The 27,500-nt window shown below is 43.2% G+C and overlaps 2 protein-coding genes across 5 annotated transcripts in view; one reads left to right on the top strand and one right to left on the bottom strand.

Moving 5' to 3' along the window:
- Window positions 1–5,235: 5,235 nt before the first annotated feature.
- c28h4orf33 (chromosome 28 C4orf33 homolog) lies at window positions 5,236–10,166 on the bottom strand. 2 transcript variants are annotated; one of them, XM_046843311.1, is made up of 6 exons: window positions 10,033–10,166; window positions 9,542–9,722; window positions 6,180–6,240; window positions 6,015–6,066; window positions 5,568–5,767; window positions 5,236–5,449 (listed from the first exon to the last, which is right to left on the bottom strand). In XM_046843311.1, exons 1-6 carry the CDS (start codon window positions 10,072–10,074, stop codon window positions 5,350–5,352), a joined length of 636 nt encoding a protein of 211 aa, XP_046699267.1. In that variant the 5' UTR covers window positions 10,075–10,166; the 3' UTR covers window positions 5,236–5,349. The 2 variants fall into 2 exon arrangements, with proteins under 2 accessions (XP_046699267.1, XP_046699268.1); XM_046843312.1 differs by having other exon boundaries at window positions 9,933–10,062.
- A 104-nt stretch (window positions 10,167–10,270) lies between these two features.
- sclt1 (sodium channel and clathrin linker 1) overlaps window positions 10,271–27,500 on the top strand; it is a 20,145-nt gene continuing 2,915 nt past the window's right edge. The window contains exons 1-17 of one of the 3 annotated variants that reach the window (XM_046843309.1): window positions 10,271–10,424; window positions 10,728–10,799; window positions 10,905–10,963; window positions 12,228–12,277; window positions 12,385–12,457; window positions 12,609–12,664; window positions 12,820–12,943; window positions 18,047–18,169; window positions 20,115–20,180; window positions 20,607–20,677; window positions 20,805–20,895; window positions 21,034–21,122; window positions 21,468–21,645; window positions 24,933–25,031; window positions 25,241–25,312; window positions 25,407–25,481; window positions 25,701–25,846. In XM_046843309.1, coding sequence (XP_046699265.1) covers window positions 10,271–10,424; window positions 10,728–10,799; window positions 10,905–10,963; window positions 12,228–12,277; window positions 12,385–12,457; window positions 12,609–12,664; window positions 12,820–12,943; window positions 18,047–18,169; window positions 20,115–20,180; window positions 20,607–20,677; window positions 20,805–20,895; window positions 21,034–21,122; window positions 21,468–21,645; window positions 24,933–25,031; window positions 25,241–25,312; window positions 25,407–25,481; window positions 25,701–25,846 — 1,598 coding nt within the window. Of the gene's footprint in view, window positions 10,425–10,726; window positions 10,800–10,904; window positions 10,964–12,227; window positions 12,278–12,384; window positions 12,458–12,608; window positions 12,665–12,819; window positions 12,944–18,046; window positions 18,170–20,114; window positions 20,181–20,606; window positions 20,678–20,804; window positions 20,896–21,030; window positions 21,123–21,467; window positions 21,646–24,932; window positions 25,032–25,240; window positions 25,313–25,406; window positions 25,482–25,700; window positions 25,847–27,500 lie in introns of those variants that run through there. The other 2 variants (XM_046843308.1, XM_046843310.1) reach the window with 2 other exon arrangements.

The following is a 27,500-nucleotide window of genomic DNA, read 5'->3' as shown; positions in this document are numbered from 1 at the left end:
AAAAACACATATCGATTCCACCACTACAACACAGAATACTTCCAGCAGATGTTAGGCAGCTGCAGTCTGTCATTGCTTACCAGGGAGAGATGCAGCTCAAGCCCCACCAGTCCACCAATGTTCATCTCTTAAATACCCTCCGCACTATGCCTGCCATCTGGTCCAAACACAATGAATGGCACGACCAGAAAAATGTGATGGTTCCGTCAACTGCTGTTGCCAAATTCTCAGAGCGTGCAACATTTAATTTGTACACCAACCAGAGGGATACAGTGTGATACCGCTAAATGCACCCTCTTGCTAAAGCTGCTAACCAGAAAGGCCTTGAACTGGGCCTCTGCAGTTTTACCCAACTTATCCGGCATGTGTGTAAGTATCATGAAAGTTGACTGGGTGTTTCAGGACAACTGTTACAACTGTGCCAGGGGCCTGACTCTGCTGCTGAGTATGCCATGAAATTTTGGACCCTGGCCACAAAGAGTGGCAGGAATGTTGCAATTGGAGATGGCCTGCAAGTATCGCAGTATATCATGCTAGCCATTTGACTCGACAAACTCATCTTACCCCAGTTCTTCGGAGCCAATCTCCACAGAAGCTCCAGCAATGTTTATGACTCCATCTCTATTTTTACTGACCCAAAACCATGGAGGAGTACACTGAGGAAATGCTCAAAGCAGGATTTGTTTGTCCCTCCACATCCCGTGTTTTTTTTCCTTGACAAAAAAGATGGTGGACTAAGACTATGTATCAACAACCACAGCCTAAAGCCCATCACAGTTCGAAACCTGTGCCCAATCTTACTGGTGCCATCTGCCCTCAAACAGCTCCATATGGCACACTATTTCACTAAGTTAGACCACTGCATCACTTACAGTCTGATCTGGATAAAGAAGGGGGGATGAGTGAAAAACGTATGGCCTGACCAATGCACATCCAGGTTTCAGGCAATAATCCATGATTCCCAGGTCATGTGGCTGTTTGCCCTATTCCCTACAATAGGGCAAACCCAATAAACTTCACTGGTCTCCTAACGTAGAGGGTGTTCGAGGCACTGAAACAATGATTCATTATGGCCCCTATCCTGCAACATTCAGACCACAATAAGAATGTTCCCACCTTTCTATGGCCTAGTGTCCTGGACTGGGTACACAGCTCACTCAGCACAGGTCACCCAGGATTCCACAGTATTACCAAACTTACAAAATGTATTTTGGTGGCCATTACTGATATTAGATGTAGATATGTTGAGATCTGCTTAGTCTGTGCCCAACTACAAACCCCACACCAGCTCCCTAATGGCCTGCTGGAGCCAATACTTATACCACGGTGGCCTTGGTCCCACATCATAGTAGATTTTATCACTGATCTCTCAAACTCACAAGGACACATCACCATATTGATCGCTGTACTAATGCATCATGTCTTTAGGAACTATGGCCTACTGGAAGACATAAACTCTGATCAAGGAACTCAGTTTACCTCTTGTGTGTGGCACACCTTTTGTGACATGTTGGGAATTGGTGGCAGTCTCACTTCTTTATACCACCCCCAAGTGAACAGCCAAGGCAAGTGAGTAAATCAGCAGCTGGGACGCTTCTTGTGAACTTTTTGCGGCAAAGAACAGCAGCATGGAGTGAGTTCCTCACATGGGCTGAATACACCCAAAACTCTTTAACCCACTCCTCTACCAATCTCACCCCATTCCAGTGTGTCCTGGGATAAAAACCGTCCCTATTCCAGTGGTCGGGGAGATATTACTAAATGTGCCAGCAGTAAACCCGATTCCACCATAGACACAGGGACAGGCACAGTAGACACATGCGAAAAGGTTCACATGCACCTCCAGAGGGCCGTTCGACACCTGGGGCTTAAGGCCAATTGTTGAAGATGCCCCCATCCCCCCATCAACCAGGTCAGATGGTATGGCTCTCCACACAGAATAGCAAGCTCAAGCTACCAAGTAGGAAGCTAATCATTGGATTTATCTGGCCATTTAAAATAGTATGTCAAATAAACCCAATCCCTTACCATTTACAATAGCCTTGTCTCCCTTCTCAGGTCCCCTCATGCCCCACCGTTTGTCAATGACTCAGAACAAAGCCTCCCTCCACCTTTGGATATTGACAGTGCACCGGCATATATCATACACTCCATTATGTTCTTATAGGACTTGCCATTGATGTTTACTTTGGCGTGATCACTACGTGTCTTTCTGAAGGTAACAACCATTTCTTTTGTTTTGTCTACGTTCAGAGACAGATTGTTGGCTCTACATTAGTCCGTTAACCTCTGTTACCTCTGTTAACACCTTGTCATCTGCCCTGAAACATGAGTCTCAGGTCTTCACACCTCCACATTTATCCATGTTTTCTGATGGTGGAGTAAGAAGACATTCTTAGGAACAGTGACATCAATGCAGTTGCCGATGCTGCTGTTCAGTGATGATGTGTACTCCAAATTGAACAGGTGAATCATCTAAACAATTACTTCAGTGTGCAGGTCATGTGGCTGTTGTTCTATTGCTAACATGCTAGCCAATTGCATTAGCCTTAGTGCAGTAAGATTGCTAGTGTCCATCTTTCTTCTGAGATAGAGCGCTCGTTTGTACATGTGATCTCCTGTGACTACATGCTAGTTGCTTAGTTCCTAGTCATTAACTGATTTGTTTAAGATAGTTTTCTAGCTAGCTGTGTATAGCATATATGTTGGGATAGTTGATTTGTAAATAATAATAAAGGTAGTTGATGTGAAGTGAGTTATGATAAATATTTCATGATTTATGTCCAGCATGGTGTCGAGTCACTGCTGCTGCTGCTCAGTGCTGTGACACGACATCCTCACAAACATCATCAAACTGCAGCTGGAATAACAAGACAGAGAGGGAGAGAGAGATGATCCTGGTGGACATTAGCATGCATCTCCTAAAGCAGAGAGTGACAGACTCAGAAGAATTTTATCTCTCTGTTCTGTCAGTAGTGAGTGTGGAATACTGATGTGGAGGGAAAGATTACTTCTTGTCTTCGTTTCTGTCACTTGACTCTCTCTCTCTGTGTGAATTGGTAAGTATGTAAGAGTGTGAGTGTGTGAGAGAGTGTGTGTGTGAATGGGTGAATGGGTGAGTGTGTGAGAGAGAGTGTGTGCGTGAATGGGTGAGGGTGTGAGAGAGTGTGTGTGTGTGTGTGTGTGTGTGTGTGTGTGTGTGTGAGAATGTGTGTGTGTGAGAATGTGTGTGTGTGAATGGGTGAATGGGTGAGTGTGTGAGAGAGTGTGTGTGTAAATGTGTGAGGTGTGAGAGAGAGTGCGTGTGAATGGGTGAGGTGTGAGAGAGTGCGTGTGTGTGAATGGGTGAGTGTGTGAGAGAGTGTGTGTGTGAATGGGTGAGTGTGAGAGTGTGTGTGAATGGGTGAGGTGTGAGAGAGAGAGAGTGTGTGTGTGTGTGAGAGAGAATAGGTAAGTGTGTGAGAGAGAGTGTGTGTGTGAGAGTAGGTGAGTGTGTGAGAGAGTGTGTGTGTGAAAATAGGTGAGTGTGTGAATGGGTGAGTGTGTGAGAGAGAGAGAGAGTGTGAGTGTGTGTGTGTGTGTGAGAATAGGTGGGTGTGAGAGAGTGTGTGTGTATGGGTGAGTGTGTGAGAGTGTGTGTGTGTGTGAATGGGTGAGTGTGTAATAGAGTGTGTGTGTGTGTGAATGGGTCAGTGTGTGATAGTGTGTGTGTGAGAATGTGTGTGTGTGAGAGAGTGTGTGTGAGAATGGGTTTGTGTGAGAGTGTGTGTGTGTGTGTGTGTGTGTGTGTGTGTGTGTGTGTGTGAATGGGTGAGTGTGTGAATGGGTGAGTGTGTAATAGAGAGTGTGTGTGTGAATGGGCAGTGTGAATGGGTGAGTGTGAAATAGAGAGTGTGTGTGAATGGGTGAGTGTGTAATAAAGAGTGTGTGTGTGAATAAGTGAGTGTGTGAGAGAAAGTGTGTGTGTGAATGGGTGAGTGTAAAATAGAGTGTGTGTGTGTGAATGGGTGAGTGTGTGAGAGAAAAAAAAAAAAAGAGTAAACTATGAATGATATTTTATGCTGTCGTGTAAAACAGGCACAGAACATCAGCGAGTTTGGAGTGTGACTTTATTTATCAAATGTGGTTGTGTTTAATACCAGCTGTTTTCAAGCTCATACCCCCTAACCCCTCACCACTCCCCTTTACCCCTCATCACTTAAACTTAACCCCTCACCACTCCCCTTTACCCCTCATCACTTCTACTTAACCCCTCACCACTCCCCTTTACCCCTCACCACCCCTTTACCACCCCTTAACCCCTCACCACTCCCCTTTACCCCTCATCACTTAAACTTAATCCCTGATCACTCCCCTTACCCCTCAGCACTTCTTCTTTACCCTTCATAACCCCTTTCACACTCACCACCCCTTTACCCCTCACCACCCCTTTACCCCCTTTACCACCCCTTAACCCCTCACCACTCCCCTTTACCCCTCATCAATTCTTTTTACCCCTCATCACTCCCCTTTAAACCCTCATCACTTCTTCTTAACCCCTCACCACTCCCCTTTACCCCTCATAACCCCTTTCACACTCACCACCCCTTACCCCTCACCACTCCCCTTTACCCCTCATCACTTCTTAACCCCTCAACACTCCCCTTTACCCCTCATCAATTCTTCTTACCCCTCACCACTCTCCCTTTACCCCATCAATTCTTTTTACCCCTCACCACTCCCCTTTAAACCCTCATCACTTCTTCTTAACCCCTCACCACCCCTTTACCCCTCATAACCCCTTTACCCCTCATAACCCCTTTCACACTCACCACCCCTTTACCCCTCACCACTCCCCTTTACCCCTCATAACCCCTTTCACACTCACCACCCCTTTACCCCTCATAACCCCTTTCACACTCACCACCCCCCATACCCCTCACCACTCCCCTTTACCCCTCATAACCCCTTTCACACTCACCACCCCCATACCCCTCACCACTCCCCTTTACCCCTCATAACCCCTTTCACACTCACCACCCCTTTACCCCTCATAACCCCTTTCACACTCACCACCCCCATACCCCTCACCACTCCCCTTTACCCCTCATAACCCCTTTCACACTCACCACCCCCTTTACCACCTCATAACCCCTTTCACACTCACCCCCCATACCCCTCACCACTCCCCTTTACCCCTCACCACTCCCCACTTTACCCCTCACCACTCCCCTTTACCCCTCATAACCCCTTTCACACTCACCACCCCTTTACTCCTCATCACTCCCCTTTACCACCTTTTCACTTCTTTTTAACCCCCTTGTTGGGGTAGTTTGTGAGTATGTGTGATCAGGGCATGTCTCTCTCTGCTCACTCTCTCACTCCCTTCCACAGGTCAGATTCAGGCTGGACCCAGTCTTCTCCCATGATGCTTTGAAGGCTGAAAGGCTGGAAGTACTCCAGACGGTGACTGAAAACACACACACACACACACACACACACACACACACACACACACACACACTTCCTGTATGTGTGTACTAACTTTACTGTAACTGTAAGAAGATTGTGTAAGGGTAAACTCTCACAAGTCCGGCCCCTGTCCCAGCAGCAGGTCCTCAGAGGGGATGGGATAAAGAGCCTCGTAGGTCCGCCCTTCTGCCAAGCCGTGAATAGCGTACGAGTTCATCTTATTGACCCCGGGGGGGAAAAAGCTCCAGGGCAGAAGAGCCTCGCCCCGCCACCTACCCCCTGTGATAGTGGCACAGAACACCAGAGGGAGCTGTTGCTGAGAAAACAACAAAATACGAGCATGAATCTTCCACGAACATCACACTTACATTAATTGTTTATCCATCCATCCATCCATCCATCCATCCATCCATCCATCCATCCATCCTCTCTCTCTCTCTCTCTCTCTCTCTCTCTCTCTCTCTCTTCCTCTCTCTCTCTCTCTCTCTTTATTCTCTTCAAAGTGTCTTATTCCTGAGTGTGTGTGTGTGTGTGTGTGTGTGTGTGTGTGTGTGTTCTCTCACCACGAAGGCATTGTGTTTTCCATTCAGAAGGAGTACCAGATGTTGTCCGTGTCTGTAACACATGAACCTGCTCAGTATCGTGTCTCCATAACCATAAAAACATTCTCCTCCTCCTCATCATGGTCATAAAGTTAGAATAACGTATCAGCGTCATGCAGCACTTACGGGCAAACTTCAAACTCCACATACTGCTCAGTGCTGCTGTTCAGGAAAAACACTTCCACCACTGCACACACACACACGCACGCACACATACATGCACACACACACGCACACACATTTCTAATTACACATAATAGTCACTATCATAAATATAACTAAGATAATCCTTTATTACTACAAAACATGCATCTTGTGCACATTCGTCTTACACACCATTACACACCCTTACCCACCCATACACACCCTTTACCCTCCATTACACCCTTACCCACCCATACACACCCTTTACCCTCCATTACACACCCTTACCCACCCATACACACCCTTTACCCTCCATTACACACCTTACCCACCCATACACACCCTTACCCACCCATACACCCTTTACCCTCCATTACACACCTTTACCCTCCATTACACACCCTTACCCACCCATACACACCCTTTACCCTCCATTACACACCTTACCCACCCATACACACCCTTACCCACCCATACACACCCTTTACCCTCCATTACACACCCTTACCCACCCATACACACCCTTTACCCTCCATTACACACCCTTACCCACCCATACACACCCTTACCCACCCATACACACCCTTTACCCTCCATTACACACCCTTTACCCTCCATTACATACCCTTACCCACCCATACACACCCTTTACCCTCCATTACACCCTTACCCACCCATACACACCTTTACCCTCCATTACACACCCTTACCCACCTATACACACCCTTTACCCTCCATTACACACCTTACCCACCCATACACACCCTTTACCCTCCATTACACACCCTTTACCCTCCATTACACACCCTTACCCACCCATACACACCCTTTACCCTCCATTACACACCCTTACCCACCCATACACACCCTTTACCCTCCATTACACACCCTTACCCACCCATACACACCCTTTACCCTCCATTACACACCTTACCCACCCATACACACCCTTTACCCTCCATTACACACCCTTACCACCCATACACACCCTTTACCCTCCATTACACACCTTACCCACCCATACACACCCTTTACCCTCCATTACACACCCTTACCCACCCATACACACCCTTTACCCTCCATTACACACCCTTACCCACCCATACACACCCTTTACCCTCCATTACACACCCTTACCCACCCATACACACCTTTACCCTCCATTACACACCCTTTACCCTCCATTACACACCCTTACCCACCCACACACCCTTTACCCTCCATTACACACCTTACCACCCATACACACCCTTTACCCTCCATTACACCCACCCATACACACCCTCCATTACACACCCTTACCCACCCATACACACCCTTTACCCTCCATTACACCCTTACCCACCATACACACCCTTACCCATACACACCCTTTACCCTCCATTACACACTTACCCACCCATACACACCTTTACCCTCCATTACACACCCTTACCACCCATACACACCCTTTACCCTCCATTACACACCCTTACCCACCCATACACACCCTTTACCCTCCATTACTACCCACCCATACACACCCTTTACCCTCCATTACACACCTTTACCCTCCATTACACACCTTACCCACCCATACACACCTTTACCCTCCATTACACACCCTTACCCACCCATACACACCCTTTACCCTCCATTACACACCCTTACCCACCCATACACACCCTTTACCTCCATTACACACCCTTACCCACCCATACACACCCTTTACCCTCCATTACACACCCTTACCCACCCATACACCCTTTACCCTCCATTACACCCTTACCCACCCATACACACCTTTACCCTCCATTACACACCTTACCACCCATACACACCTTTACCCTCCATTACACACCTTACCCACCCATACACACCTTTACCCTCCATTACACACCCTTACCCACCCATACACACCCTTTACCCTCCATTACACACCCTTACCCACCCATACACACCCTTACCCACCCATACACACCCTTTACCCTCCATTACACACCCTTACCCACCCATACACACCCTTTACCCTCCATTATACACCCTTACCCACCCATACACACCCTTTACCTCCATTACACACCCTTACCCACACATACACACCCTTTACCCTCCATTACACACCCTTACCCACCCATACACACCCTTTACCCTCCATTACACACCCTTACCCACCCATACACACCCTTTACCCTCCATTACACACCCTTACCCACCCATACACACCTTTACCCTCCATTACACACCCTTACCCACCCATACACACCCTTTACCCTCCATTACACACCCTTACCCTCCATTACACACCCTTACCCACCCATACACACCCTTTACCCTCCATTACACACCCTTACCCACCCATACACACCCTTTACCCTCCATTACACACCCTTACCCACCCATACACACCCTTACCCACATACACACCCTTTACCCTCCATTACACACCCTTACCCACCCATACACACCCTTTACCCTCCATTACACACCTTACCCACCCATACACACCCTTTACCCTCCATTACACACCCTTACCCACCCATACACACCTTTACCCTCCATTACACACCTTACCCACCCATACACACCCTTTACCCTCCATTACACACCCTTTACCCTCCATTACACACCCTTACCCACCCATACACACCCTTTACCCTCCATTACACACCTTACCCACCCATACACACACCCTTACCCACCATACACACCCTTACCCACCCATACACACCCTTTACCCTCCATTACACACCCTTACCCACCCATACACACCCTTACCCTCCATTACACACCCTTTACCCTCCATTACACACCCTTACCCACCCATACACACTTTACCCTCCATTACACAACCTTACCCACAATTACACACCCATTACACACCTTACCCTCCATTATACACCCTTACACAGCAATATACACCCTTACACACCAATATACATTTTGCACACACTTACACACCATTACACTAATATACACCATGACACACCAATATAAACCATTACACACCCTTACACACCCATGCATTACACACCCTTACACAGCAATATACACCCTTACACACCAATATACATTTTGCACACACTTACACACCATTACACTAATATACACCATGACACACCAATATAAACCATTACACACCCTTACACAGATACACACACTTACACACCCATTACACTAATATACACCATGACACACCAATATAAACCATTACACACAGATACACACAATTACACACCCATTACACAGCAGTATACAGCATAATACTCCTGTTAGTCACCATTTCACACCATCAGGATTGTATAGTGCTCCTGACAGGAGATGTGTTTATAAATTTGAATGTTCTGATGAAACCCATCTCTTACCTTCATAATCCCAGAGCCCAGGAAATGGCTGCCCAGGAGGACCAGGAGGAGCTGCTGGCTCGTTAAAAAATGGAGCACAAACCACCATCTTCAGACCCCCATCTCCAGGAGAAAAACGGATCTTCACTGGGGCATGGTCCACAGGTTTACTGTCCCACATGTTCTTAATGCTGAACTCCATCTGACAGGAGAAAACGAGGGACAGATTGCTAATTCCACATGTACTCTCACTGCTTTCCAAAACTGGTACATCTAGGGGTGTATCTACAGTTGGGTGTGTGTATCTACAGGTGTGTGTATACATGTATATGTGTGTGTGTGTGTGTGTGTGTGTGTGTGTGTGTATATATACATGTGTGTATTTACATATTTGTGTGTGTGTGTGTATCACCTCTGTCTACTCAGCTTTAATTAGTATGAATCCTTGAACCTCTCTAGCATTTATAATGTGATAAAGTTGAGTCTCAGCTCATATCAGCACCATCACACACCTGAGCCACACCAGCACCACGTGACCCTCCTGAAACTCCCATCTGTACGGAAGTAAACACGTTAAAGGGCGTAAATGACGCTAGTGGGTTTGCGTGCGTTAGACAGAGAGAGAGAGAGAGAGAGAGAGAGAGAGAGAGAGAGAGAGAGAGAGAGAGAGAGAGAGAGAGAGAGAGAGAGAGAGAGAGAGAGAGATGAACTTGTCATCCCACACTTTTATACACTAAACTGAGAAACACAATGTTTCTAAACTCTAAAAATGAAACTGCTCCGGAACCACCCACACCTCAGTTTGTTGTCCGGGGTTCGCTTTTAAAGGACGGACTGTATACCGGAAGTGGCTGTGATTGGCTGAGCTGGTCGGATTTGAAGAAGCAGCGCAGGATTTTAAACGGTAATCTGTACATATCTGATCAAGTTTTATTACAGAAACATGGCGGTTATATGAGTGTATAAACTCTACAGTCTGTACACACTGACCGCGGCTTTCTACACTAATGTACAGTACAACAAATCTCTGCAGTGCTAATACTCGTTACTGAATTAACATGGCGTTACCGTCACCTGGTTACCGTCACCTGGTTACCTGGTTATTATGTGTACTTTAATAAGATTTCTCCTGACTGTAGTTTTACACACACAGCTTTAGATCACCAACAGTATATTCTAACCACTTATTCACTCTGTTTCCCTGCAGTGTGTGTGTGTGTGTGTGTGTGTGTGTGTGTGTGTGTCATGGCTTCAGAACTGGAGTTTCTGCGAGATCAAGGTGAGAAACACACTTACATCTTTCATATTCTTATTTTAATGGTTTAACACTTTACATTAAGTGTGTGTGTGTGTGTGTGTGTGTGTGTGTGTGTGTGTGTTTTAGTGAACAGGTTGAATTTAGTTCTTGGCCGTTATCAGGATGCTCCATCGATAGTCACAGAGGTATACACACACACACACACACACACACACACAAAGTTTTGGTTCCAACAGTGTGTGTGTGTGTGTGTGTTTAGTCCCAGATTATATTTATATCTTTGCAGAAGGTTTCATAGCGTGTGCACATTGTGTAAGTGATCATGACTGCAGCAGGTGGGTTCCCTGAGGGGGTTCCCTGAGGGGGTTCCCTGAGGGGATTCCCTGAGGGGTTTCTCTGAGGGCTGCACTCTGACCCTTGTTAGATTCAGCCACACTCTTAATGATGGGAAAAGTGTAAGAAGCTTAGCAAGGATCTGAACAATTTATCAGTGCCTTGAAGAATCATGACGCATTAGAACCCGGGTGTAAGGAGTTCCAGGTCTGACGATCAACCGTGCAAACAAACAATGAACCAGCATGGAGCAGGTGTGTCACTCCACACTCAGAAGGAATCTACAGAATTGCTGCTGAGAGGAAAAGATAGATAGAGGACACACTTCTGTCAGTTTCCACAGTCAAGTGTGTGTTACATCACCATGGGCCGAGGCAGGAAACATGCTCTTACTCCAGAAGTGGCATGACAATAAAGTTCACATGGACAAAGACCAGACCTTCTCCGAAAAAACAATTATCCTGTTTGGCCTGAAAGTGTTTGGAGGAGAAAAGGACTTAAACCTTAAGAACACCAAACCTACCTCCATGCATGGTGGTGGTAGTGTTATGACCTAAGGCTGATGTTTAACACAAAGTAAATGAAAACATGAAGAAGGAGGAGGAGCTCTAACCCTTTAAGGAGAATAGCAAACTATTAAGCAGTCTTGGCAGCCTAACTGGCCACTGACCTCAAACACATATCAGAAGGCTTGAGTTAAGGTTCCAGAATGACCTTCTCAAATTCCAGACTCAAATCCCCCTGGGAACATGTGGACTATGCTGAAGACACAAGTCTGTTTTAGAAAGCTGAAAAACAGCACTTAATGGAGTGAAAAGCGGCAGGCTGTGTTCTACTAAATAAAGCACTGCTGTCCATATATTTTTGGGTTAGAGTCATGGCTCCAGAAGAGTTGAAATACACGTGGAATGGATCTGAAACCCACAAAAGCACAGGTTTTGTGGTAAAAATGTGTGTTTCAGTCATTTCTGAGAAAAAACATCTGTGAGAACTCGAGACTAGCAGGAGATCCATCTTCTACACAGGGTGTATAAACCTCTTGCCAACCATCTCTTAGGTAATCTCTGTGTGTGTGTGTGTGTGTGTGTGTGTGTGTGTGTGTGTGTGTGTGTTCAGGGTGAAGATAAAGAGTGTAAGTCTGCAGCACCGTGGATCCCAGACCAAAGGTGAGAACACACACCTGTATCAGTGGATTATTGTAAGAATACAACTTCGTTACACTTTGAGAGACTTTGTGTGTGTGTGTGTGTGTGTGTGTGTGTGTGTGTGTCAGCATCATGGCTCCTCTGATAGTGGAATACGATCGTCACATGCAGCAGATGGAGAAACAGCTCAAACTCTACCAGGTGTACACACCTCTCATAGAAATAATCATAAATAAATAAATAAATAAATCTTTTGTTACACACCAGTTGTTAGTATTTTTGTCTTTAAATGTCGTGTGTGTGTGTGTGTGTGTGTGTGTGTGTGTGTGTGTGTGTGTGTGTGTGTACACAGAGGCAGATGGTGGATGTCAGGGCCAGCCTGGAGCAGGTGGTGCGTGAGAATGAACGGTAACACACACACATACACACACACACACACACACACAGGCTATTTTTTTCTTTTACACTGAAACCACTGAGAGGGTTTTTTTTATTAAAATGTTATATATTAACTTGCGCACACACACACACCTTTAACATTTCTTGGTGTTTCCCGTCTGCAGGCTGTATGAGGAGCAGCGTCTTTCTGTAGAGAAACAGCTGCAGTCTCTTTCTGTAGATGAAGATGCTGCTGTGGATGCTGATATCATTCACAATCTGGAGGAGCAGGTCAAGTGTGCAGTGGAGGTAGAGACACACACACACACACACAAACACACACACACACACTCTACATGCTATACACACTATACAATCTACACACGTACACCATACAATTTACACGCACACTTTACAAACTACACACATTACACACTATACATACTGTACACACAAACATACTGTTCATCAGCTGCTCAAAAAACTCCCTCCATCTTCTCAACACACTCTCCTCACTAGTCAACACATTTCCATCTCCATCCTTTATTGCTCTAACTTGCAGCACATCCTTCCCAGCTCGGTTCCTCTGCCTGGCCAATCGTTACTAATTCTTTTCTCCTTCCTTAGTGTCCAACTTCTCCTACAGCTCCTCATATGCCTTTTCCTTGGCTTTCGCCACATCCCTCTTCACCTGCTGCTGCATCTCCTTGTTCTCCTGCCTACTTTTCTCATCACTCTGTCGATCCCAATTCTGTTTCTTCAACCTCTTTCTCCTTCTGCTCTCCTGCACTTCCTCATTCCACCACCACGTCTCTTTGTCTTCTTTTCTATTTCCAGATGTTACACCAAGTACATTTCTATCTGTCTCCCTCATCACCTCTGCAGTAGTTCCACAATCATCCAGCAGCTCTTCACCACCACCGAGCTCCTGTCTGACCTCTTCCCTGAACCTCACACTACACTCTTCCTCCTTCAGTTTCCACCATCTTATTCTTCTTTCAGTCCTCACACCTCTTCTTCTTCACCTCCAAAACCACTAGACACACTACTAACACACTATACATTCTATTCACTATACACACTATACACACTTTACAAACTACACACAGACTACACACTACTAACACACTATACATTATATTCACACTATACATACTATACACACTTTACAAACTACACACAGACTACACACTACTAACACACTATACATTCTATTCACACTATACACACTATACACACTTTACAAACTACACACAGACTACACACTACTAACACACTATACATTCTATTCACTATACACACTATACACACTTTACAAACTACACACAGACTACACTACTAACACACTATACATTCTATACACTATACACACTTTACAAACTACACACAGACTACACACTACTAACACACTATACATTCTATTCACACTATACACACTATACACACTTTACAAACTACACACAGACTACACACTACTAACACACTATACATTCTATTCACACTATACACACTATACACACTTTACAAACCACACACAGACTACACACTACTAACACACTATACATTCTATTCACTATACACACTATACACACTTTACAAACCACACAGACTACACACTACTAACACACTATACATGCTATACACACTAGACACTTTATACAAACCACACACAGACTACACACTACTAACACACTATACATGCTATACACACTAGACACTTTATACAAACCACACAGACTACACACTAATAACACACTATACATGCTATACACACTATACACATGATACACACTTTACAAACCACACACAGACTACACACTACTAACACACTATACATGCTATACACACTATACACAATTTACAAACTACACACAGACTACACACTACTAACACACTATACATGCTATACACACTAGACACTTTATACAAACCACACACAGACTACACTACTAACACACTATACATGCTATACACACTAGACACTTTATACAAACCACACACAGACTACACACTACTAACACACTATACATGCTATACACACTAGACACTTTATACAAACTACACACAGACTACACTACTAACACACTATACATGCTATACACACTAGACACTTTATACAAACTATACTAACCCTAACCCTAACCCAGACTACACACTACTAACACACTATACATTCTATTCACACTATACACATGATACACACTTTACAAACTACACACAGACTACACTACTAACACTATACATGCTATACACACTATTCGCACTATACGCACTTTACAGACTACACACTGCAAACACATTCTATAAAAACTATACAAACTACACAATATACACTTTATACAAACTACAACCGCATGCTATACACACTATACAAACTACACACTATACATGCTATACACTCTACACACACTCACTATACACGCTTTACAAACTACACACACACTATACACGCTGTACACACTATACAAACTATACACACACAGTACACGCTATACACACTATACAAATTACACACACACTATAAACTACACACATTATTCAAACTACACACACTATACAAACTGTACACATTATACGCTATACAAACTACACATACAGTATTAAAAAACTTCACACACACTACACAATTCTTTCAATTCAATTCAATTCAATTCATTTTTATTTGTATAGCGCTTTTAACAATGAACATTGTCTCAAAGCAGCTTTACACAGATAATGTGGTGATTAAACATAAATATGTTCTTTGTAAGTATGTTTGTCCCTGATGAGCAACTGTGGCAAGGAAAAACTCCCCGAGATGGCATAAGGAAGAAACCTTGAGAGGAACCAGACTCAAGAGGGAACCCATCCTCATCTGGGTTGCACCAAATGTCCATTTGAAGCAGATATACAATGTTGTGGGGTACAGTGATGATGATCAGAAGCAAACTGCACTCCCGAGTCAGTGCAGCAGACCGCCGACACCAACTACAGTCCAATCCGTCCTCAAAGCACCCGTTCTACTCCGGAATTAAGAGACCGTCCCGAGCTGCACAGAAGTGTGAAGATCCAAGGAGGGAGAGGGGCAGGAACACTGGTCACTGGAGCCTCAGGAGCATGTTTAACTCGACCGAAAGAGAGAGAGAGAGAGAGAGAGAGAGAGAGAGAGAGAGAGGGTGACGGAAGAGAAGGATATGGATTATTAAGTGTAACTATTGGTGTATGAAAGTTAATGTCACTGTGCAGTTTGGACTCCGCAAGACTCGCTATGGCAGCATAACTAAAAGGGAGAACCAGAAGGTAACACAGACATGAGGGATCTCTGGGATAAGAGACGACCCACCACACCACCGTCAACAAACCTGAGTGAACGTGTGAATGTGAGGGACGACAGCATACAAATATACCAGTTCACCAAACACTCTATATCCATGTTCCCTCCAGATCTGTGCCTTTACCTAAGAGAAATCTACTGATAAAAGGCTTGACTAAATAAATACGTTTTCAACCTCGACTTGAACACTGAGACTGTGTCTGAGTCCCGAACACTGATTGGAAGGCTGTTCCATAACTGTGGGGCTTTATAAGAGAAAGATCTGCCCCCTGCTGTAGTCTTCATTATTTGAGGAACCAACAGATAGCCAGCACCTTTTGATCTAAGTAGGCGTGGAGGATCATACTGGTACAGAAGTTCACTCAGATACTGCGGTGCGAGACCATTGAGTGCTTTATACGTCAGTAGTAATATTTTATAGTCAATGCGAGATTTGATTGGGAGCCAGTGTAGACTGATTAAAACAGGGGTGATGTGGTCATATTTCCTAGATCTAGTGAGGACCCTTGCTGCTGCATTCTGGACTAACTGAAGCTTATTGATGCACTTACCGCACACCCAGACAGTAAAGCGTTACAGTAGTCTAATCTAGAAGTAACAAAAGCATGAACCAGTTTTTCTGCATCCTGTAACGACATCATATTTCTAATCTTAGCAATATTTCTAAGGTGAAAGAAGGCGATTCTGGTGATATTATTCACGTGAGACTCAAAGGAAAGACTCGGGTCAATAATCACACCAAGGTCTTTGACAGCCGTACATGCTGAAACAGAAACACCATCCAGAGATGCTACGTAATCGGAAAGTTTACTTCTAGCTGCATGTGGTCCTAGTAAAAGTACTTCCGTCTTATCTGAGTTGAGCAGAAGAAAGTTATTAAGCATCCACTGTCTAATGTCCTTTACACACTTCTCAACATTGTTAAGCTGATCTCTCTCATCTGGCTTTGCTGAAATATACAGCTGTGTGTCATCAGCATAGCAATGGAAGCGAATCCCATGTTTATGAATAATTTCACCAAGAGGCAGCATATATAAAGAGAAAAGCAGTGGGCCTAAGACAGATCCTTGAGGAACACCAAACTTTACCTCATAGAGCGTGGAGAACTCACCATTTACATCCACAAACTGATAGCGATCAGTCAAATAAGACCTGAGCCAAGAGAGAGCTGTTCCTTTATTCCTACAACATTCTCAAGTCTAGCAAGCAGTATAGTGTGATCAATGGTGTCAAAAGCTGCACTAAGGTCGAGCAAAACAAGTAAGGAGACAAAACCCTGATCAGAGGCCAATAACAGGTCATTTACCACCTTAACTAGCGCCGTCTCTGTGCTATGATGAGGCCGAAATCCTGACTGATACATTTCAAAAATGTTATTCATAAGCAGATGTGAGCATAACTGCTGTGCTACAACCTTTTCTAGAATTTTGGATATAAAGGGGAGATTTGATATCGGTCTGTAGTTGGACAACTGACATGGGTCAAGGTCAGGTTTCTTAATATCTACACATACACACTATAAAAAACTACAGACACACAGACATTATACAAACTACACACACGTACATACTACACATACACACTCTCCAAAAAATACACATGCACACATTATACAAACTACACATACACATTATACAAACTACACATACACAGTATACAAACTACACATGCTATACATACTACACATACACACTTTACAAAACTACACATTATACAAACTACACACACACACACACACACACACATTATTCAAAGTACACACACACTCTATTCAAACCACACACACACACACACACACACAATATATACAGAGTATGTAGCGTGTTGTGAATCCCACAGACTCTATTAAAATGTTTTACTTAAAGTATCCTCTATTTCTCCTTCTCTCTCTCCACTCTTTCTTTCTTTCTTTCTTTCCCTCTATTTATCCTTCTATCTATCTTTCTATCTCTCTATCCCCCTCTATCCTTTTTTCTGTCCTTCATTTTCTCTCTCTCTTAATGTTCTTTTTTTTTTTTTTAAGTTTTTCTTCTTCACTCCAGCTGTGTGTGTGTGTGTGTGTGTGTGTGTGTGTGTGTGTGTGTGTGTGTGATGTGTAGGAGAAGGAGCGGGTGGTACAAATGTGGCGAGTTGCTGCTCAGGAGCTGGATCGTCTGCAGAAACTTTACCAGACCAGCATGAGAGACGGACACATACACACTGCACAGCACAAACACACACAGGTACATACACAATCACACACCACACACACGCACACACAATTACACACTGGCAGCATCATGCATGTGCTTGGTTTTACCACTAGATGGTTTTAAAATGTACACTCACACAACTACAACACGAGAGGGCACCAAATAGTTATATACACATTGACTGTGTGTGACCTCTAGTGTTGTAGTTGTTATAGTTATATACCCGTGTGGTGAGTAAAAGACAGGAGGTGGAGCTGGAGGTAGCAGAGCTGAAGATGTTGAGATGTTTGTTGGGAGTGACGACGATGGACAGGATTAGAAATGAGTTCATTAGAGAGACAGCACATGTAGGACAATTTGGAGACAAGGTGAGGGAGGTGAGATTGAGATGGTTTGGACATGTGCAGACGAGGGACATGGGGTATATCAGTAGGAGAATGCTGAGGATGGAGACACCAGGAAGAAGGAAAAGAGGAAGACCAAGCAGCAGGTTTATAGATGTGGTGAGGGAAGACATTCAATTCAATTCATGTTTATTTTAAGTGTAAGTTTGTCCCTGATGAACAAGCTGTGGAGACTGTGGTGAAGGAAAAACTCCCCGAGATGCAAAAGGAAGAAACCTTGAGAGGAACCAGACTCAAGAGGGATCCTAAGGGTTAGGGAATGTCCATTTATTGCAGATAAACGATGTTGCGTAGTACAGTGATGGAGATCAGAGCAAACTGTAGTCCTAAGGCAGTGTAGCAGACTGCTGATATTAATAAACATGGTATTTGCTTCCATTGCTATGCTGATGATACACAGCTGTATATTTCAGCAAAGCCAGATGAGAGAGATCAGCTTAACAATGTTGAGGAGTGTGTAAAGGACATTAGACTTAGATAAGACGGAAGTACTTTTACTAGGACCACATGCAGCTAGAAGTAAACTTTCTGATTCCGTAGCATCTCTGGATGGTGTTTCTGTCTCAGTGTGTACAGCAGTCAAAGACCTTGGTGTGATTATTGACCCGAGTCTTTCCTTTGAGTCTCACGTGAATAATATCACCAGGATCTCCTTCTTTCACCTTAGAAATATTGCTAAAATTAGAAATATGATGTCGTTACAGGATGCAGAAAAACTAGTAGATGTTTTTGTAACATCTAGATTAGACTACTGTAACGCTTTACTGTCTGGGTGTTGGAGTAAGTGCAGAAATAAGCTTCAGTTAGTTCAGAATGCAGCAGCAAGAGTCCTCACTAGATCTAGAACATATGATCACATCAGCCCTGTTTTAATCATCTACACTGCTCTAAATTACATCTCACACTGATTGTAAAATACTACTACTGAGTCCCGAACACTGATTGGAAGGTTGTTCCATAACTGTGGGGTTTATAAGAGAAACATCTGCCCTCTGCTGGAGTCTTCATTATTTAAAGTACCAGCAAATAGCCTGCACCTTTTGATCTAAGTAGGCGTGGAGGATCATACTGGTACAGAAGTTCACTCAGATACTGCAGCGTGAGAGCGTTAAGTGCTTTATACGTCAGTAGTAGTATTTTATATGTATAATTTCACCAAGAGGCAGCAGATATGAAGAGAAAAGCAGTGGGCCTAAGACAGATCCTTGCGGAACACCAAACTTTACTTCTGAGAGTGTGTAGAACTCACCATTTACATCAACAAACTGATAGCAATCAGTCAAATAAGACCTAAGACATGCAGGTGGTTGGGGTGAAAGAGGCAGATGTAAAGGACGGGGGTATGGAGAAGGAGTATCCGCTGTGGAGACATCTAATGGGAGAATTTTGGGTAGGATCTTGCCCCTCTATTTAACCCCAGTTAACCAATCAGGAGCTAATTATTGGCTTATTGATGTCATTTTCTGGAATTTTCAATACCGTCTAACTTCAACTCTACATGTCTTTATCGTCTTATACATAAACTACAATTATGTGTTTATTCAATTAATTTTTTATTGTTTATTTTTTAGAATCAGGTTGCACAGCTCCAACATCATGCCCAAAATCTTCAGGCAACGAACCAAAACCTGGAATTGGTGAGACTTCGGCCATTTTTATTCATAGTTTTAACTGTTACATTCGTCTTATTAATGTAATATTTATTATAGATGAATTACCGTTAGTCTGACTCACACACTTTTACTGTGTAGTGTGTCTCTCTCACACACACACACACACACACACACACACACACAATCACACACAATACTGTAAACCTACGAGGTAGCCTCCTGAATCAGTGAGATGAAGCCCATGTGTGTTATGTGTAGTGAGGTGTCTCACACAGCTCCTGTGAGTAATATTACACCACAGGTAAATATTTAATAAATGTGGGTGGAGTTTTGACCCTTTTCTTCTATTTTTCACACTTCACTCTAGACTTCTACAGACACTGATCATACACTCTTGTGCATTCGTGTGTAATGAATAGCAGATGCTTATGTTTCTCGTTTCACACACAGACGAATGAACAGCTTCTTAAGACTGTAACAGAACAGACGAGTGAACTGGAGGAGCTGCAGAATCAACTCAGGTCAGGTGGGGCTCAGGTCAGGTGGGGCTCAGGTGAGCTGTGTACTTGTGATTATTTAACATGATCTGGTTAGTGTGTGTGTGTGTGTGTGTGTGTGTGTGTGTGTGTGTGTGTGTGTGTGTTTCAGGCAGGTAAAGCTGGACCTCAGGACAGCTACAGCTAAAGTAGATGAGATGACTAAGCTCTTGAAGAAGTTTCAGAACCAGATGCAGCACACGGTGTGTTTGTGGATGTGTGTATCTTGGTCAGTGATCAGGGAGGACTGATGGGTTCACATCATCACGTGTGTGTGTGTGTGTGTGTGTGTGTGTGTGTGTGTGTGTGTGTGTGTGTGTGTGTGTGTGTGTGTGTAGGAGGAGGATGCAGCAGAGGCTCATGTGAGAGAGGAAGCATCTGACCGCAGGTTGTTGCAGCTACAAACAACACTGAGTCAGATAGAAGGAAGGCACGTGTACACACACACACACACAGATACACACGCGTATGTACACACATACAGACAAGTATTCACACGTACACACATACACACGTGCACACACAGACACGCATATACATGTACACGCGCGCACACAGGTATATATACACACACGTATACACACCTGTACATATACACATACACACAGGTGTATGTATATGTGTATATATATATATATATATACACACACATACAATCACACACGTGTATATACGCACAGACACATGCGTATATTTACACACGCGTATATACATACAGACACACGCGTACACACTAAGTGCAGTACAGTAATCCGTGTCGTCATGGTGATGTCAGGCTGAAGGTGGCGAGTCAGGAGGCGGAATCAGTGAGGAGGAAGGAGGTGGTGTGGGAGAAGCAGGTCGGGGAGCTTCAGAGTCGCTGTGCTACATTACAGGACGAGAAGTTCCAGGCTTTCCAAAAACTTCGGGATTCACTGCAGCTGGCAGAGGAGTCGTCACTGCAGAGAGACCAGGTCTCTCTCTCACACACACACACACACACACACACACACAGGGTTTCTACATCTTCACAGTATAGAGAGAACATGATCTTCATCAAAGTATCTCTCACTGCATCACCAAAAATCCTGGAGGTGGAGTCAGACCTGATTTAGCCTCTCCCACCTGGGGTGGAGTCAGACCTGATTTAGCCTCTCCCACTTGGATTAGAGACAAAGTTAGAGCAGATAGAGGCGAAGTTAAATAAATTAGATTACTTAATCTTATAAGTACTTAGATGACGCCACTGCACAGGCCTGCTGTCTAAACCGGTGTTTGGGTTGCTGCCTTTTATGCTTCTTTATCTAGTTAACCAGTAGACTTTGTACTAACGTATGATCGGCTTACCCTGTTAAATATTCGTTCTACCATAGAGTATTTTCCAAACGGCTTTCACACATACGACTCAAAGGACGCTGCCGCCCCTGTTCACGGACATGCTCGTCACCTCCTGCGTCTCCTCCTGGTTGAACCAAGTAGGAAACGACATCGTCGCCGGGGAAAGCGAGCTGAAGTTTTGGTAAGATCAGAATGTTACCGGAGATCGTCCTCATCGCTCTGCCCCCGACCACAGTCTCCAGGTGGACTGACACGGTGGGAGAAATTCATTCACCCCGATTCCTAGACTGGAGTTATCGCTGGCTTTAGCCGCTGCCGTGCGACTCGGACGCGCTACTCTTGCGCTGTGGGCCGCCGTGAGCCGCTTTGTACCCCAGAGTGAGCCGTACCCTGAAACTCAGTTCCCAACACTACAAGCAAGATGACTCTTATTAATGGCAGATCAACTGGAAATAAACCCTTTATATTAAAGGATTTCATCTCTCGTGAACTTGACTTTCTCTTACTCACTGAGACCTGGATTAGGCCGGGGGATAACAGTGCCTTCTCTGAGCTTCTGCCTTCAAACTACACGGTTTTCAATGCTCCGGGAACTACAGGATGTGCCGGAGGTCTGGCTAGAATTCATGAAAATATCACGAACTGCAGATCGCTAACTTTTGATAAATATGCAGGTTTTGAGCTGTTAGTTTCTGTTATTAATGTTTCTGGGTCTGTGCTTCTTGCTCTTGTTTACCAGCCCCCTAAATACTGCTCTGATTTTAATCGGGAGTTTGCTGATTTTCTGTCTACAAAATCGCACCAGTGAGACAGGGCTTATAGGACTGAGATCTCCGAGGCTCCATTGTGCTAAGATGTTTTTGAATATTTCGATCCTGTTTCTCTCTCCACTCGTTCAGACATTGTTTCGTCCTTAAGGCCAACATCATCTCCTCTAGATGTAGTACGGACCAGACTACGAAAAGAGGTTTTCAGTTGCATGAGCCCCTGCCTTGTATCCTTTTTTAATGATTGTCTTCAGGTTAGGGTATGTGCCAGATATTTTTAAACACTCTGTCGTCACTCCACTCATAAAAAAAAAACCCCATCTTGACCCTTCTGTTCTAGCGCATTTTAGACCATTTTACACTTACTCTTCCTCCCTAAAATACTAGAGAAACTTTTTTTTACACAATTTCATCAATTGCAACCATTTTTAAATGAAAATTCAAATCTGGTTTCAGAACATGTCATAGCACTGAGTCTGCCCTATTAAAGAGTCACAATGATATAATGCTCACAAGAGATAGTGGCTGCCCAGTTGTGTTGATCCTTTTGGATGTTACCGCAGCCTTTGAGACCTTAGATCAATAGAAGTTTTTCTGTAAGAGGGGGGGCATCTCATCCTCGAGCATCCCTCAACTCTATGGTGTACCACAGGGATTGATCCTTGGCCCAGTGTTGTTCTCCATATATATATATATATATATATATATATATATATATATATATATATATATATATATATATATATATATATATGCTACCTCTGGGTAATATCATTAGAAAGCACAATATCTCATTTCACTTTTATGCTAATGACATCCAATTATATGTTACTTTAAAACCAGATTCACTCAGTGCACTCCAGTCCCTGTCCGGCTGTTTACCTGACATTAAACATTGGCTGGCTAGTAATTTTCTAAGTCTTAATGACAATAAGTGTGAATGTATACTATTTAGTACACAGGAGCAGCCTAATACTAACCTTAGGGGTCTCGCAACCTAGGTGTCATTGATAATTTGGCAATTTGCATTTTGTGAACGTCAAGCTTCTTTCAACTCCATTTACTATCAAAAGTGAAGCCTTTCATTTCAATAAAAGACATGGAAAAAGCCATTCATGCTTTTATTAGTTCTAGACTGGATTACTGCAATGCTCTTTATTTAGGCGGACTGAGTAGTGCATGGTTTTTAACTGGTACCAGTAAGTGTGCACACATCACCCTGGTCCTTTCCTCTCTCCACAATCTTCCAGTACAGTACAGGATCTAATATAAAATCTTATTTGTTTTTAAATCTCTGTCTGGTACGACCCCAACCTGTTTAATTCAACTTCTCCATCTGCACACCCAGGGCCGAACTCTCAGGTCCTCTAAACATGTCTTGAAGTGTCTAGAACAAGATATACATAATGGGGTGATCACGCTCTCAGTAGCGGCTCCTATGCTTTGGAATTCCCTCCTTCCTGATCTCACCTCTGAAAGGGAGCTCTTTACTTCTAAAGCTAAACTAAAGTCTTTTCTGATCAGGGAAGAATCACACAGCACACAGCATGGATCAATGACGTTCTTCGGTTTATTGCATGCAACTGACACGTATATACACACATTGGAGAGAAAGCTGACCTAAAGTTGTTTCCTGTTTAGACAAGAGGATATACTAGCTGGAGATGTGTGAGCCGAGATAAAGACTCCCTGTATACCTTACATACTAACATCGTAAATATTCTATAGACACTGAACAGACAAAGTAATGTGTGTGAACCAGTGTGAGAATCATCTTAATACTAACAATAAATAAAGTTTGAATTGATTTGAAGTGAATTGAATTAGATTTAGCTCCACCTTGTCTACTGGTTCTGCATTGAGGATGTTCTGCGCATCACCACTCCTTTTGTATTAATTATTCATAAAGTTGAGCTCGGCCCCACCCGCTCTAGGAGTTTGCTTAAAGACTGCATTCAGTCACCACAGCTATGCCAGCCAATCACAAGGTGTATACAGCCAGTGGAGAGGCTCCACCCACATCACGTTCACTGATTGATTCATTTTAAATCAGTGGGAAATCAAAGTTCAGGTGACGGGAGGGCTAACATGTTCACTACACATACACACTGATCGTGTGTGTGTGTGTGTGTGTGTGTGTGTGTGTGATATCCCAGGCTCAGCTGCGGGAGAAGCAGAGAGTGGAAGAGTTGGAGAGGATGAAGGAAGGTATGAAGCAGCTGGTGGAAGAAGCAGCCATCCGCACCAGGAAGGAGGTACATATCCCACAATGCACCTGTGATGATGCTGTGTTTGTAATGATTATTGTGTGTGTGATGGTTTGTGTGTGTCTTGGAGATGAAGGTGTGTATGTGTGTATAATGCTTATTGTGTGTGTCCTGCAGGTGGAAGTTTTGTGTGTGTGTGTGTGTGTGTGTGTGTGTGTGTGTGTGTGTGTAATGATTATTGTGTGTGTGTGTTGCAGGTGGAGTGTGTGCGTCAACAGTGTAACACACAGATTAATCGTCTCACAGAGGAACTTGCCGCTCTGCAGCTGGTCAGGACTTCTTGACTTGACTCACACAGACATACACACACACACACATTCACTATACACAATCTTTTTGTGTGTGTGTGTGTGTGTATGTCAGGAGTGTTCAGATAAACAGAGTCAGCTGGAAAGGGCACACAGAGAGAGGAAGGTGGTGGAGGAGGAGCTCGAGAAGGTGAAAACACACACACACACACACACACACCCTCTTTATTACCTTTAGTACATCTTTAGGATTAAAGTCCCACCCCCAGCACCGGTGCAAATGCAAACACAGGTTTTCATAGTAACCCCCCAAACAATTTAGCCTAACACGTCTAGGTTTTGTGTGTGTGTGTGTGTGTGTGTGTGTGTGTGTGTGTGTGTGTGTGTGTGTGTGTGTGTGTGTGTGTAGGTGTACAGAGAGGGCCGATACGGTGTTGCAGATGGGAGGAAGATGGAGGCACTACATCAGAGATGTTTAAATGCAGAGAGAATAAAAGACGAGCTGGAGCACACACTCAACACCACACACTCCAACATGAAGAAGATGGAGCTCGAGTGAGCACAAACACATACATAAACACACACACACATAAACACACACATAAACACACAAATGCATAAACACACACACACATAAACACACACACATAAACACATACATAAACACATACATAAACACACACACACATAAACACATACATAAGCACACACACACATAAACACATACATAAACACACACATAAACACATACATAAACACACACACACATATAAACACACATACATAAACACATACATACATAAACACATACATAAACACATATAAACACACACATAAACACATACATAACACACACACACATAAACACATACATACACACACACACATAAACACATACATAAACACACACATAAACACATACATAAACACACACATAAACATATACATATATACATACATACATAAACACATACATATACATAAACACACACATAAATACATACATACATACATACATAAACATACATACATAAACACATACATACATACACATATACATACATACATATATAACACACACATACATAAACACATACATAAACACACACACACATATAAACACATACATAAACACACATACATAAACACATACACATAAACACACACATACACACATACACATAAACACACACATATACATAAACACATACATACATACACACATACACACATAAACACATACATAAATACACACATAAACATACACACATATACATAAACACATATATATACACATAAACACACATAAACACATACATAAACACATACATACATAAACACACACATATAAACACACACACATACACATAAACACACATAAACACACACACATAAATACATACATACACACACACATACATAAACACACACATATATAAACACATACATAAACACACACATATACATACATACATACACACACACATACATACATACACACATAAATACACACACACACATACACATATATAAACACACACATAAACACATATATACACACACACATATATACATATACACATATATATATATAAACACACACACATATATACATACATACACACACATACACACACATAACATATATATAAACACATATATAAATACACACACATATAAACACATACATACACACACACACACATACATATACATATACACACATACATACATACACATAAACACACATACATATATATATACATAACACACATATAACATACATATATACATAAACACACACATACATAAACAAACACACAAGCATACACACACATAACCACGAACACATACATAAACACACACATACAGAAACACACACACAAGCATACACACACATAAACACACACATAAGCACGAACACATACATAAACACACACTATTGTTTTGTTTTTGTTGTTTTTAAGTGTTTGCATACGGTGGTGTGTTTTTAATGACAGATTTCGTAAAATTATATCTTATAATTATTAAAATAAGAAATATCTCAATATATATTGCCTTGTATTGTACCCAACTGTGATGCGTATCGTATCGCCAGATTTGTTGACTGTGTTACGTGTGCCAACCTGAAGATGTCCTCCTGCCCCCTCATGGACACCAAATGAATTACAGTGAATTCACATGTATGAAGAAACCTCAGCTACACTTA

This window comes from Silurus meridionalis, chromosome 28, assembly GCF_014805685.1.
Source record: "Silurus meridionalis isolate SWU-2019-XX chromosome 28, ASM1480568v1, whole genome shotgun sequence".
Classification (NCBI taxonomy): domain Eukaryota; kingdom Metazoa; phylum Chordata; class Actinopteri; order Siluriformes; family Siluridae; genus Silurus; species Silurus meridionalis.
This window is presented reverse-complemented; position numbering and strand designations above follow the sequence as displayed.